Source organism: Thalassophryne amazonica, chromosome 12, assembly GCF_902500255.1.
Source record: "Thalassophryne amazonica chromosome 12, fThaAma1.1, whole genome shotgun sequence".
Lineage (NCBI taxonomy): Eukaryota > Metazoa > Chordata > Actinopteri > Batrachoidiformes > Batrachoididae > Thalassophryne > Thalassophryne amazonica.
The window spans coordinates 63,285,671-63,299,756 of NC_047114.1; the positions used below are offsets into that span (position 1 = coordinate 63,285,671).

General features: G+C 42.7%; 1 protein-coding gene across 2 annotated transcripts; it reads left to right on the plus strand.

The window, feature by feature from the left end:
* The first annotated feature begins 5,786 nt into the window (after window positions 1-5,786).
* LOC117522358 (tripartite motif-containing protein 16-like protein) lies at window positions 5,787-7,476 on the plus strand. Of its 2 annotated transcripts, XM_034183757.1 has the most exons (2): window positions 5,787-6,666; window positions 6,766-7,476. In XM_034183757.1, exons 1-2 carry the CDS (start codon window positions 5,976-5,978, stop codon window positions 7,317-7,319), a joined length of 1,245 nt encoding a protein of 414 aa, XP_034039648.1. In that variant the 5' UTR covers window positions 5,787-5,975; the 3' UTR covers window positions 7,320-7,476. The 2 variants fall into 2 exon arrangements, with proteins under 2 accessions (XP_034039648.1, XP_034039647.1); XM_034183756.1 differs by having other exon boundaries at window positions 5,789-7,474.
* The last annotated feature ends 6,610 nt before the right edge of the window (window positions 7,477-14,086 follow it).

Sequence of the window (14,086 nt, forward strand, 5' to 3'; positions counted from 1 at the left end):
ATCTCCTTACTGAAATTGGAGTGAATCCATATTTTTTTGCGTTGATATTTGTTCATAAGTGAAATAAAATTCTAGGATTAAAAGAATAGTAAATCATGTCAATGTTCCATCAATTTCCACTGAGCATAAATGTAATTACATGAAGTTTAAGCCACCTTGACACTTTGATCCCTGCACTGACACACAATCTTGAGTGTCAATGAGTAATCTCACTGTGAACTATTCTAAACTGTGCGCAGCTGCGTGCCAGAAATTTTAAACATTTCAAAATTTCATTACTTTTGTGCATGAACTAGTCGTAAACACTGCACTACGTATTCGAAAACACTGCATGTCACTGCGCGCAGGGAATCTGAACCTGAAATTAGATTATGACGAGACATTACATCTATAATAAAAATAACTTTACAGATACATTATCTAACCCATAAGATGAAATGAAAATGCAATCCATTAGGATTGGTTAAACCAGTTAAACAGAGGTGATGGTCTAGTGGTTAAAGTGTTGGGCTTGAGTCCAGAAGATCATGGGTTCAAATCCCCGCCTGACTGGAAAATCACTAAGGGCCCTTGGGCAAGGTCCTTAATCCCCTATTGCTCCCGGTGTGTAGTGAGCGCCTTGTATGGCAGCACCCTGACATCGGGGTGAATGTGAGGCATAACTGTAACGCGCTTTGAGCGTCTGATGCAGATGGAAAAGCACTATATAAATGCAGTCCATTTATTTACCATTTACATATATATATATGCGCACACATTAGAAATAATTACCTTTGGGACAAGATTCCAAAGGCATTTTATACCACACGACGCGCACAAGACAACTTGTAGCTATAAATAATTTCTCTGTGATTCTGGGAGCAATGACATAATGGTTACATCAGCCAAAATCTGAACGCAAATGCATCATAGACTACAAATGGATTATTTTATATAGTGTGGTGTCAAGTGAAACAAAGCGGGACGCATTGCCACAACAAATTGTGCGGCACTGCAGGGATCAAATTTGTGCAAGTGTCAAGGTGCCTTTACATTTTTCTTTAAAAAGGCATGATGTAAAAAAGTAAGTCCTTTCAGCTGCTCCCTTGTTTTTCACTCTCTGTCGCCACAGCAGATCCAAGATGGACCTACATGTTGATTTGGCACAAGTTTTATGACGGATGCCTCACCGGATTACTTGTGTGAAGTGCCCTGAGGCAACTTTGTTGTGATTTGGCGCTATATAAACGAAAATAAATTGAAACTGAAATGCCTTTCCTGACGCAACTCCACATTACAAGTAGAAATGTTTTAACTCAAAAATTTGCATGCAAGTTTGTTGGAAATAAAACTACACAAGAATTTCGACAGAGCAACTCCTAAAAATGAAGATAACCAAAGCAAGACCATTTTGTCTTCTTTTTATGACACAATATACCACAATTTTACAGTATTAATAATTATAATAAACGCTAACCCAGATAACCGCTCCACCGTAATGACATATACATTACGGTAATGCTAAGCTAACAACGTTGTGTTCGAAATTACTTTAAACGAATTTGATTTTTTTTTTTAAATCAAATACCAAAAAAGGATGTTTGATTATATGTGACTCTAAATGACTGGACTATAATATCCATCAACAAGCTTTTATTTACAGTTTTATTTGTCGAAACTACTTACCAAACCCTAAACGACTCAATCGCACCACCACATTGTTAGTACGCATGCGTAAAAGTCTTCTTCTTGACGTTTTTATGGTAGTTGACAAACCCGAGAAAGATGCATTACCGCCATCAGCTGGACAGGAGAGGGGATCAGCGTTTCCTATCTCCTTGTGCGCGTATTTGTGCGTGTGTGTGTGTGTGTGTGTGTGTGTGTGTGTGTGTGTGTGTGTGTGTGTGTGTGTGTGTGTGTGTGTGTGTGTGTGTGTGTGTGTGTGTGTGTGGGGCGGGGGGGGGGGGGAGAAAAGAGAAAGAATTGAAGAAAAAGAGAGATAAAGAAAGAAAAGAAAAAGACAAAACAGAAACTCTCATTTTACTTTTGTATGTTTTCCTTTGTGTTGTATGCTTTTCTCTTGCAAAGGTGTTGCACATTTGCTTAAAGGTGTCAAACTCCAACCCCTTCTCCAGGTGGTAACACCTGGTTAATGGAAAAGTAGGGGATTGCCTGTTGGGGTGAAATATGGTGGGTACCTTGTGTGCCCTGTGGCTGCCACGGTAGGCCCAACAGGAACCCAGAACACAAGACAGCTAACGGGTCTCTGGTGAAACAAGAAGTCCTCAATGGCGGGTCAGGTGGAGGAGGTGATGGCTTGTAATCTGAAATCTGTCAAAGCAAATAAAGGCTTCAGACTCGAAGCCTTTACTTCGTCTTTATTTGGTCTGAGGATTTCCCATCCATCAGACCAGGCTAAGGATCTGTTAAGGGCCGCATGTTTGAATCTCTATGCAGATTTTCTCTGTCCCGGGTATCAATCAGGAGATGGCCGTCCTCAACACCAAAGGATTGCCACGAGGAAAATAAATAAATAAATAAAGTATATTTCAGCCTCTCCCTTTTGTTTATTTATTGCTCAGTGTCACCAGATACACAGTCAAAAAAATGACTCATTGGATTGGATTTCCATGTAATAAATATATGAAGTCTGAACTAAACTAAATAAAATGTTCTAGAAATCCTGCACATAACTGAACTGAGTTCATCCAATGAGTCATTTTTTTCTGAGTGCAGTTTGATGTTGATTTGGCACAAGTTTTAGGCCAGATACCCTTTTCACAATAATCCATTTATCCAATGATTAATGAGCTGATAGCTATGAGACAAAGATGAAGTACTTACACACACACACACACACACACACATTTTAATTATTTCCTTGTTGGTGATGACTTCTCAGAACCAACTTGCAGTACCTTCACAGCCCACGAGGCGGCCGCTTTCATACTTTTGCAGTTTTTGCTTTCTGTTTGGTTTTTCCCACTAACAAGTCTTCCTCCCTTGTGGCTCAGTGGTAGTAGATCACAGCCTCGAGAAGCGAAATAAAGCGTCATTTTGTTGTGGTGATTTGTGTTGACGGATTCATTAAATGCTCCGCACTGTCTGACGTCACAGAAAGTTACGTTTCTGTTCATAGAAAGTTTTTTTTTTTAAGCCAATTTTATTGACAATTCAAGAACAAAATAATTGATAACACAAAAAAGAGAAAGAATATATACAACATAAATGACATTTCACAAATAAGAAACAATTTGAATATTGCCACAACAGGCAACAGAACTGAAAGATGACCACTATACAAGTAAAGGACATATAGAAATAAATTAAATTTTACAAAAAAAAATATAAATAATAAAGAAAGTAAAATAAAAAGGCAAATAAAATCAATTTAAACTAGGGGTTTTCTGATAAGTTAAATTCGTTAAACAAACAATGCAGTTCCATGGCTTGATTTTTGTTCATAAATTTCACAGATGAGAAGTAGAGGCAGATTTCCTTGTGAAAAGTGGAGAAGGATGGTTTTGTCTTCAGGAAACGGCACTTGTGAATGAAGAATTTACCCAACACAATTATTACATTTAGAACACTCTCAAATTTCTTTTCTTTTCCTAAAATACCAAATACGATGTCATATTTTGAAAAATCAATTAAGTTTGGGATTCTAGGAAAAAGCCAGTAATTCACGTCATCCCACAAAGCTTTTGCGTATATACAATCATAAAATAAGTGATCAGTTGACTCAATTTCCCGTTCGCAAAAAGAACAACTGTTATCGTCAAAAGCAAATCGGTGTCTGAGAAAATCTTTTGAAGTATAAACATCTGAAAAAGTTTTGAAGTGTACTTCCTTAGCGTTTGGGGGAATTGGAAGTTTTATATAATTTGTTCTAAATTTTTTTTGATTTGATCATGAGAGAATAAATGCGAGATAGACTTTGGATTGGATTTATAGGGGAACAAAGCATTAGTAAAAAATTCCCTAATTTTGGAATTTGAAAGTGATCTAGCCGTAACATTTTGTCCGTTTATCAGGAGTTTTGGTAGTTCTGGGGACCTGCAGATGGGGTTTTGAAAAAGATTGGTTGCTGTAGATAAAATATTTGGAGGGATAGCTCTAATAATTTTTTGAAATTCTTTTTTCTCTGCTTCCAGGTTATATTTAGTTTTGAATTCATCAAATGATAATAGTATGCCTTTATCATTTAATAAATGCATCACCGACCAAATTCCTTTTTCATACCAATTCTTTAAAAAGATTGATTTGTTTCTAGATTTTATATAATGACAATTCCATAGTGGAGTATTGTGAGGGCTATAATTATGTTTATAAATTAGTCTCCAGTACAATAAAACTTGCTGGTGAAATGATGAAAGTTTTATGGGTAATTTCCGAATGTCAAAATCACTTCTAAGTAATAAGCTAACTCCTCCCATTTCGGAAAATATTTTATTTGGAATATGAAACCATAGGCTATTTTGATTAATCAAGAAAGACCTGAGCCAATTTATTTTTAAAGTACCGTTAAGGCTATCGAAATCTATAGCTTGTAACCCTTCTTCTTCAAACTGTTTGACTAAATTCCCTTTTCTTATATGAGTTTTTCGTCTCCAAATAAAGTCAAAGTTCATTTGATTAATAGATTTAATTGCTGACTTAGGAAATCCTAGTGTATATGCCGGGTAGACCAGTCTGGAGATACTTTCCATTTTTGTGATAAATATTCTTCCCAGAATGGATAAGTCTCTCTGTGACCAATTATTTAAATGACTTTTGCATTTTTTTAGTTTCTCCCAAATATTAAGATTTTCAAGTTCAGGCTTATTTTTAGTTATATACATACCTAAATATTTGACTTTGGATTTTATAGGGATGTTAGATGCATTAGATAAAGTACAGTCTTTTAGAGATAGTATTTCACACTTGTTTAAATTCAATTTTAATCCTGAGGCTTCTGAAAAAAGATCAATAATTTGGAGGAGTTGAGGTATATCGTTTAGATTATTTAAAAAAAAATGGTTGTGTCATCAGCTAACTGGCTAATGGAAAGCTTTTTACCTAGTACAGCAATTTTACCAAAATTAGCATTTTTTATTTGTATAAGCATTTCTGCTGCTACAATGAACAACAGAGGCGAGACTGGGCATCCTTGTTTTATACCTTTGTTAATCTTAAATCGTTGTGAGGTGCCATGAGGAAGACATACTGAGCTATTTGTATCTTTATAGAGTAATTTGATTACATTAATAAAGTTATTTCCAAATCCAAAGAGATCTAAAGCCAGAAACATAAATTCATGCTCTATCATATCAAAGGCCTTATAGAAGTCTAGGAAAAGTACAAAACCTTCATTTTAAATTAGATAATTATAGTCAATCAAGTCCAAAATGAGGCGGGTATTATTGTGAATAGAGCGACCTTTTAAAAAACCAGATTGAGTGTCAGAAATAATTTGGGATATGCCTGATTTTAACCTGTTTGCAAAAATGTGGGTTAAGAGCTTATAGTCATTATTTAATAAAGTTATAGGTCTTAAATTATCCAGAAGAGTTGGGTGTTTCCCGGGTTTAGGTATGAGTGTGATCACCCCTTGTTTCATAGTATGTGTTAAAGAATCCTTTTCTAAAATTTCTACAAGCATTCCAAAAACAAGCTGTTCATAGAAAGTGAAACTTCGACGTGATTCATTAACGCCCCTAGCGGCCGCCTGCGCTTCCCAGAATGCACCGCGATGCCAGCAGAGTTCCGCTGTTTCACAGCGCATGTAAACAATGGCACCGTGAGGGTGTGGATGACGTTAATTTAGCGAGTTCTGATTATTTTACGCTCTCCCACGTTGAGAGGGTTATCTAGAGGAGGTATAGCACCTGTGATGGACTTCTGCTGAGCGCCGATGTGAGTGCTGAGCTCCTGACCCCGCAACTCTGCTGAAACCGACCTCTCGCGTGAGTTACGGACCGCTAGACGGCGCGAGATTCCCAACTGCCAATCACCGAATGGCACAGCAAGGAGTTGTGATGGATGGGGTCAGGTTCTGCTGTTCAGTCTGTCTGGATCTGATGAGGGATCCGGTGACGATTCCCTGTGGACACAGCTACTGCATGAACTGCATCCAAAGGTTCTGGGACGAAGAGGATTGTAAGAACATCTACAGCTGTCCTCAGTGCAGACAGACTTTCATCCCGAGGCCTGTCCTGGTGAAAACCACCATGTTGGCAGATTTAGTAGAGGTGCTGAAGAAGACTACACTACAGGCCGAGAAGCAGAAGGTTCTGGAGGCCAGGAGGCAGCATATCCAACAGATAATCCACGACGGTTACAAAGAGGTGAAGGTGCTTCAGCAGGAGGCAGAGACCATCAGTCACTGTGCCGATAAAGCAGTGGAAGACAGCGAGAAGGTTTTCGCTCATCTGAGCCGTCTGATTGAGAAAAGAAGCTCTGAGGTGAAGCAGCAGATCAGATCCCAGCAAAAAACTGAACTGAATCGAGTCAAGCAGCTCCAGGAGAAGCTGGAGCAGGCCATCGCTGACCTGAAGAGGAAAGACACTGATCTGGATCAACTCTCACACACACAAGATCTCAACCAATTTCTGCTAAATTACTCCTGGGTGTCACATCTTGGTGCGTCCACAGACTCACCCTACCAACGAATCTGCCCTCTGAAGATGTTTGAGGACGTGATGGTGGGTGTGTTGAAGGTCAGAGATAAGCTCCAGGACATTCTGGCCGATGACTGGCCCAAAGTTTCACAGATGGTGAATGATGTGGGTGTTCTACTGCCACAAGGAGAACCACAGACCAGAGCAGGGTTCTTAATGTACTCGGTTGACATCACACTGGATCCAGTCACGGCGCACAAAGAGCTGCTGTTATCAGAGGACCACAGGAAAGCTACAAATACCGCTCAGAAACAGCCGTATTCTCATCATGCAGGCAGATTTGTTGTCTGTATGCAGGTCCTCAGTCGCCAGAGTCTGACTGGACGTTGTTACTGGGAGGTGGAGTGGAGTGGACGGGGTGCGTCCATAGCAGTCACGTACGCCAGTATTAAGAGAACAGGGAATAAAAGTGGATTTGGACACAATGACAAATCTTGGTCTTTAGATTATTACAAAAACACTTGTGAATTTATGCATAGGAGCATTAGAACCCCAGTCTCAGGTCCTGTGTCCTCTAGAGTTGGGATATACCTGGATCACAGTGCCGGGATTCTGTGCTTCTACGGTGTCTCTGCAACCATGACTCTCCTCCACAGAGTCCAGACCAGATTCACTCAGCCACTCCATGCTGGACTTTTTGTTTATGTTGGAAGCACTGCAGAGATCTGTGATCTGAAATAGATGAATGTCACTGCAGAAACACAATTCAGTTTTAACGCTGAAGACAGAGAACTTTATTGATCACTTGGGAAGACTCCCTCAGGGAAATTGAGATTCCAGTAGCATTGCATAGCAGCACACAGGATAAGAAGCACACAGATTATCAAAAGTGAAAGTAAAAAAGAAAACCAGTTTGCAGATATAAATATAAATACCATACATACTGATCAATACTGGTTTAGTGGCTACTAGGGATGTGAATCTCATCACTGACCACGATTCGATACACATCTTGATACACTACCAGCGATATGATACATATAGCGATACATGATGATACTGATGATAAGATGCAATACGATTCACCCCTGTTCCCGATTCGATGCGATTTGATGGCGATTCAATTCCTCACAATGCGATATGATACGATTTGGTGTGATATGATTAATGATGGGTACTGATAACATTTTATTGACATTGATGCCATTATTGATTCTGCTTATTGATCCGATTCTTTATCGATTCCCTTATCAATACCTCTTGTGAATTTTTTTTTTGTGTACTAAAAGCAGGCTTTACATGTTTCCTATGTCAACAACATTTTATTGAGTCTTAAAGTAAATAAATATGAAATTGGTCACTGGATCCTTGATTTCTGGACATAAATATAAACTAGAAGCACTCAGAGAGTGCAAACCTCCACCAAGGCCATGGGGTCACTGACACCATAACATCTACACGCCGTGGAATCATTGAACCTAAAAAAGTCTAACAATGATGTTTGCTCAGTAGTAAATAAAGTTTCATCTGCTGTGACTGGATAGCATGTATCCTTAGCGCTTGGCATCACAGTTTATTGCAACTTGCATCTTTCCCAGAAGCTACTGTCATCTGAGCACTGATATTGATATTGCTTGTGCTTATAGACAAAAACAAATAAGAGACAAAATTCAATTTATTATTCAACTAAACTGCAAATATATGAATTTTTTAACATTTATGAAACACTTCTCTAAACAAGGCCATAGGGTCACTGACCCTAAAGAGATTCCCTCCTTGGCACAGTGATCTATTTCTTTTTGTCTCTTTCTCTAAAATTGTATACAACCCCTGGCAATAATTATGGAATCACCGGCCTCGGAGGATGTTCATTCAGTTGTTTAATTTTGTAGAAAAAAAAGCAGATCACAGACATGACACAAAACTAAAGTCATTTCAAATGGCAACTTTCTGGCTTTAAGAAACACTATAAGAAATCAGGAAAAATAATTGTGGCAGTCAGTAACGGTTACTTTTTTAGACCAAGCAGAGGGAAAAAATATGGAATCACTCAATTCTGAGGAATAAATTATGGAATCACCCTGTAAATTTTCATCCCCAAAACTAACACCTGCATCAAATCGGATGTGCTCATTAGTCTGCATCTAAAAAGGAGTGATCACACCTTGGAGAGCTGTTGCACCAAGTGGACTGACATGAATCATCATCAAGCCATCATTAACACCTAAACAGAAAAAAAAACAAGGTTACAATGGGCTAAGGAAAAGCAATCATGGACTGTGGATGACTGGATGAAAGTCATATTCAGTGATGAATCTCGAATCTGCATTGGGCAAGCTGATGATGCTGGAACTTTTGTTTGGTGCTGTTCCAATGAGATTTATAAAGATGACTGTGTTGTGTGGGCCGCTGAAGAGGAGGTACTGCTGGCCCACCACCAGAGGGCGTCCTGCCTGAAGTGCGGGCTTCAGGCACGTGAGGGCGCCGGAGCACAGGGAGTGGCAGCTGTCACTCATCAACAACACCAGCTGTCACTCGTCATCATCATCCACACCTCCATAAGAGCCGGGCAGCATCTTCACCTCACTGCCGAGAAATCGTCTACCGATAAGTAAACGTCTCAGCCTTTGGTATCATACAGTGGTAACGTTTTTACTTCTGTACTGACTGACATTATTCTGAGTTTGCAGACTGTTAAGTGTTACTTCAGGATCTGTACAAACTCCGTGACTGAGAGGTGGAGGTGCTTTCCACCTTTATGTTGAACTGTTTGCTGGGTGTTCACACACCCACCATCACCTGTCTGTTCTTCCTGCCAGCAGTACCCGATCTGACAGCCGGAGGCAGTGGCCACCTGGGGACCCAGTGCTTGGTGGCTCCAGGATTGCTTCAGGTCCAGTGGAGTGGAAGGCGTGTGGGATCCGGCTCTTTTCTGGACGGGCGTCTCCTATCCTCGAGCCTGCTCACACACCACCGTAACTTATTTGACTGGTGATCTCAATTGTGTTGTCTGTTGCTCTGTTGTGCACATTCACAACATTAAATTGTTATATTTGGCTTATTCCATTGTCCGTTCATTTGCGCCCCCTGTTGTGGGTCCGTGTTCCTACACTTTTCACAACAGGATTTCTCGGCCAGCATCATGGATCCCGAGGGGCGTCAACCATCGCTTGAACCGCCAATGGAAGCACAGGGTGCACAGGCGTCGGCAGGAGGCCTGTTAGGAGAGCTGCAGCAAATCTTAACCGCCTTCACTGCTTGGTTGGATTTAGTAACCGAGCAGAATGTCATACTCAATCGGAGGATGGAGGCTCTCACCGCCCAGGTGGAAGCGCGCACTCCAAGCGCTGCTGCAGCACCTCCTCCAGCCGACCGAGCACTAAATACAGACGTTCCAGTGGTGATTCAACGAACCCCCCCCCCCCCGAAGCATACATAAGCCCACCGGAACCGTACGGAGGTTGTGTCGAGACGTGCGCGGACTTCTTAATGCAGTGCTCGCTCGTCTTTGCACAACGTCCCGTCATGCACGCGTCAGATGCCAGCCGGGTGGCTTATGTCATCAATTTGCTTCGAGGAGAGGCACGCGCCTGGGCTACGGCGCTCTGGGAGCAAAACTCATGGCTCCTAACATATACTGGGTTTGTGAGGGTGTTTAAACAATTGTTTGATCATCCCAAGGCGAGACCGCTTCGACCGTGCTGCTGTCTATGAGACAGGGACGTCGGAGTGCAGCCGAGTACGCCGTCGACTTCCGCATCGCGGCTGCGAGGTCCGGCTGGAATAACGTTGCACTCCGCGCCGCCTTCGTAAACGGACTGTCTCCGGTCCTGAAGGAGCACCTGCTGGCTAAGGATGAGCCGCGGGATTTTGACGGGCTTGTTGACCTGGTTATACGGTTAGACAACCGGTTAGAAGAACACCGTCGGGAGCGGGGGCGAAGGGCGTGGCCGGGCACAAGCCGTCCCTCTTCCTTCCGGGTCCGAAAGGGTGCCGCCGTCTCCACGCTCCAGTCAGAGAGCTCCGTGGAACCACAGCTCCCCCTGCTGACGAAGCTATGTACACGAGCAGGGCCAAAGTAAAATCACATGACAGACAACGGAGGCTGGCTCGCGGGGAGTGTTTTTTTTCTGTGGCTCTGAGCACATACAAAGAAACTGCCCCAAACGGTTAAACTTCAACGCCCGCCCTTAGAGACTGGGTTAAGGGTGGGTCATAACATCCACGCGGGAAAAGCCCGTAGATCAGCACGCATCCCAGTAAGGATCCTTTGTGGGGATCTTACCCTTCACGCCCCAGCACTGGTGGACATGGGGTCTGAAGGGAATCTGCTGGACAGCAGATGGGCCAGGGAGGTAGGGCTCCCTCTAGTGGCACTACCTTCCCCATTGAAGGTACGGGCACTAGATGGCACCCTTCTCCCATTAATCACACATCAGACACAACCAGTGACATTGGTGGTGTCTGGAAATCACAGGGAGGAGATTGTGTTTTATGTAACACCTTTTACCTCCCGAGTGATTTTGGGGTTTCCATGGATATTAAAGCACAATCCCCGGATTGATTGGCCGTCTGGGGTAGTGATGCAGTGGAGCGACACCTGCCACCGGGAATGTTTAGGATCCTCGGTTCCACCCGGTGTGACAGCTAATGAGGAGGTTAAAGTCCCCCCTAATCTGTCAGCGGTGCCTGAGGAGTACCATGATCTTGCTGATGTCTTCAGCAAAGATCTGGCACTCACTCTTCCCCCGCACCGTCTGTATGATTGTGCCATTGATTTGATCCCAGGCGCTGAGTACCCGTCCAGCAGGCTGTACAATCTCTCTCGTCCTGAGCGCGAATCAATGGAGACCTACATCCAGGACTCCTTAACTGCCGGGTTGATCCGGAACTCCACCTCCCCGATGGGTGCAGGTTTCTTTTTTGTGGGCATGATGGGTCCTAGATCTTAGGACATAAATAGAAATAAAATCTGTAGTTTTTGTCTTGCGTGGGTTTCCTCCGGGTGCTCCGGTTTCCTCGCACATACAAAGACATGCGGGTTAGGTGGATTGGAATCTTTAAATTGTCCGTGGGTATGTGTGTGGGTGTGTCTGTTTGTGGCCCTGCAACAGACTGGCATCCTGTCCTGAGTGTACCCTGCCTCACGCTCTATGGCTGCTGGGATGGGCTCCAGCTCCCCGCAACCCTTAAATGGACTAAGTGGTAGAAGATGAATGTAGCTTTTGTCAAAAGCGTTTCCTTTCAGATATTAATGACACAAATGTAACCCCATAAACTCTGAGCTGAGCTCTTCAGCCGGCTGCTGCACGTCAAGATCAGTGGTTCATAAAGAAAGGAGGGCATCTCATTTTGGGGAGGGGGGGGTTTGGTCGGTTGTAGTTTGTATTATAACATTTGGAAAGAGGTGTCATTTGATTAAAAACGGCCATTCAGTCTGAAGGTATTCAGACTGAAATCTGCGCGACTCTTTGGAGCTGTGCACTTATTTCCACAAGAGAGGATATTGATATTTTTATTATTTCCTTTACCTGATGGACAACTTCAGTTACGCACGGCTGGTGCTCACACCAGGGAACCATCACATAAAACTCCAGTGTGGAACGTGAAGCAGAGAACCAGCAAACAGCGGGTCGAAGCGCTGCTTCGTTGCTTCAAATAGGCCCACCGCAGAGAAATGATGATTTACTGATAAACACCCTCAAAAACAACGGCCGCACTGGTGTCCCAAACTGAAGGACCGATCAGGGAATCGTTAAGCTTTCTGGCTTCTGTCCATGGTGCATTCAATGTGCATCGGGAAAAAAAAATCAATGCAAGCAGGCAGTGAGCGATGCAACACAATACAACATGCAAATGAATCGATGCACTCAGATGGTGCATGGTTGTATCTAGATACCGATTGGTATTGATTAATCTCCACCTGCCTACTGGCTACTGCTGTTCCTCTGCTTCCCGTCCTGTCTTCCTGTTACTCCTCCTCCCCCTGAGTGAGGAGTTGTACAGTTTGATGGCCTGAGGGACAAAGGAGGTTTTCAGTCTGTTGCTCCTGCACTTGGGAAGCAGCACTGTGGCTGAAGAGGCTCCTCTGGTTGTTGACGGTGTGCAGAGGGTGACTGGCATTGTCCATAATGTCCAGCAGTTTGTCCAGTGTTTTTTTTTTTTTTCTCTGCTACCGTCACCATAGAGTCCAGCTTCTTGCCAACCACAGAGCCAGACAGTTTCTTCCTCTAAGGGTGAGACAGACTGACCACCTCAGATCTTCTTCAACTTAGGGAAGAGGAAAGTCAGTCGGCTTTATTGTCAATTCTTCACATGTACTAGACATACAAGGAATCAAAATTTCGTTTCTCACCTTCCCTTGGTGATGACTGTTGGGTATTTTCTCCTCCAAACATTTTTTAAAACCTTTAACAAGACAAACAGAGTCAAGAAACACCAGTGAGACAGAAAATCAAATATTACGCGCGGAGTGCGGCCAGGCTGTACACTAAGGCTACACTAAAGTCTGGCCTGCTTTTCCGCTCTTTTTATTAAGAGACGCCCTCATCACATAAACAAGAAACTTGTCCTAAGGGTGGGGGTAATGACGCAAGACAAGTTTCTTCCCATAACATAAACGCATACGTCAAGTGCAGCTGTAAGGAAGAACACTTCAGGTCAGCACATCTCGTTCGTCTGTTGCAGGTATCAGCTGTTCTGCATCTGCCTGAAGTGTCCTGTCTTCCACACTCCTTCACACTAAACACCACATCACAATAGTCAAAACGTTCTCTTGCTCCCAGTCGTTAGAGGCTGCGAAAACAAAGTTATGTTATAACAATAAGTACATCCAGTCCTTCATTCCCAGCTCAGATTGACCCCAGAGTGCTAAAACAAAATTGAATTCTCAGGATTGCATTAAGACAGGTGCAAAACAGCACATCTCCGTTCTCATGAGAAAGAAGACAAATGTACAAACGTTTAACAGTGATAACATATATACAAAATCTTTAACATTCCCCTCCTGTTTATCACCTGTTAAACATACAGTAGGCATCACTCAGCTTAGCACTTCTTTTTGAGATTTTCACTAAGAGGTTCATCATGGTATGTTTTCTCTATAGGCTTACACCCCAGAGGTGATGTCATCATTGTCACCATCATCGGTGTCTGGGTCATCATACTTCCATTGGTCTGGGTACAGGTCAGGAGAGCCATCGTCCTCCTTGTCGTCATCTGTCCCCAGAAGTGGATATGATGCTGGACCCCCTCCTGGTCCTGGACTTATTGCTGTGGTTATCATTCTATTTACAAGGCCTCGGAGACATGGAATACAACAACATCCACACAATGTTAGAATTGCAGCAAATACTGCTATAGACACTAATAGTGAAGAAATCAAAGACCTCCATTTTCCCATCCCTTCCAGCCACCAATCCCAGCCTTCGGTGTTTACTCCACTGTGCTCTTTCATCCTTTCCACTAATCCGGCGCTTTGTGGATGATAAGCACAATGATTTTTGAGA

Bases quoted from the DNA above. Each gene is read 5' to 3' on its own strand.
- LOC117522358 (XM_034183756.1), top strand. From the start codon at position 5,976: ATGGCACAGCAAGGAGTTGTGATGGATGGGGTCAGGTTCTGCTGTTCA.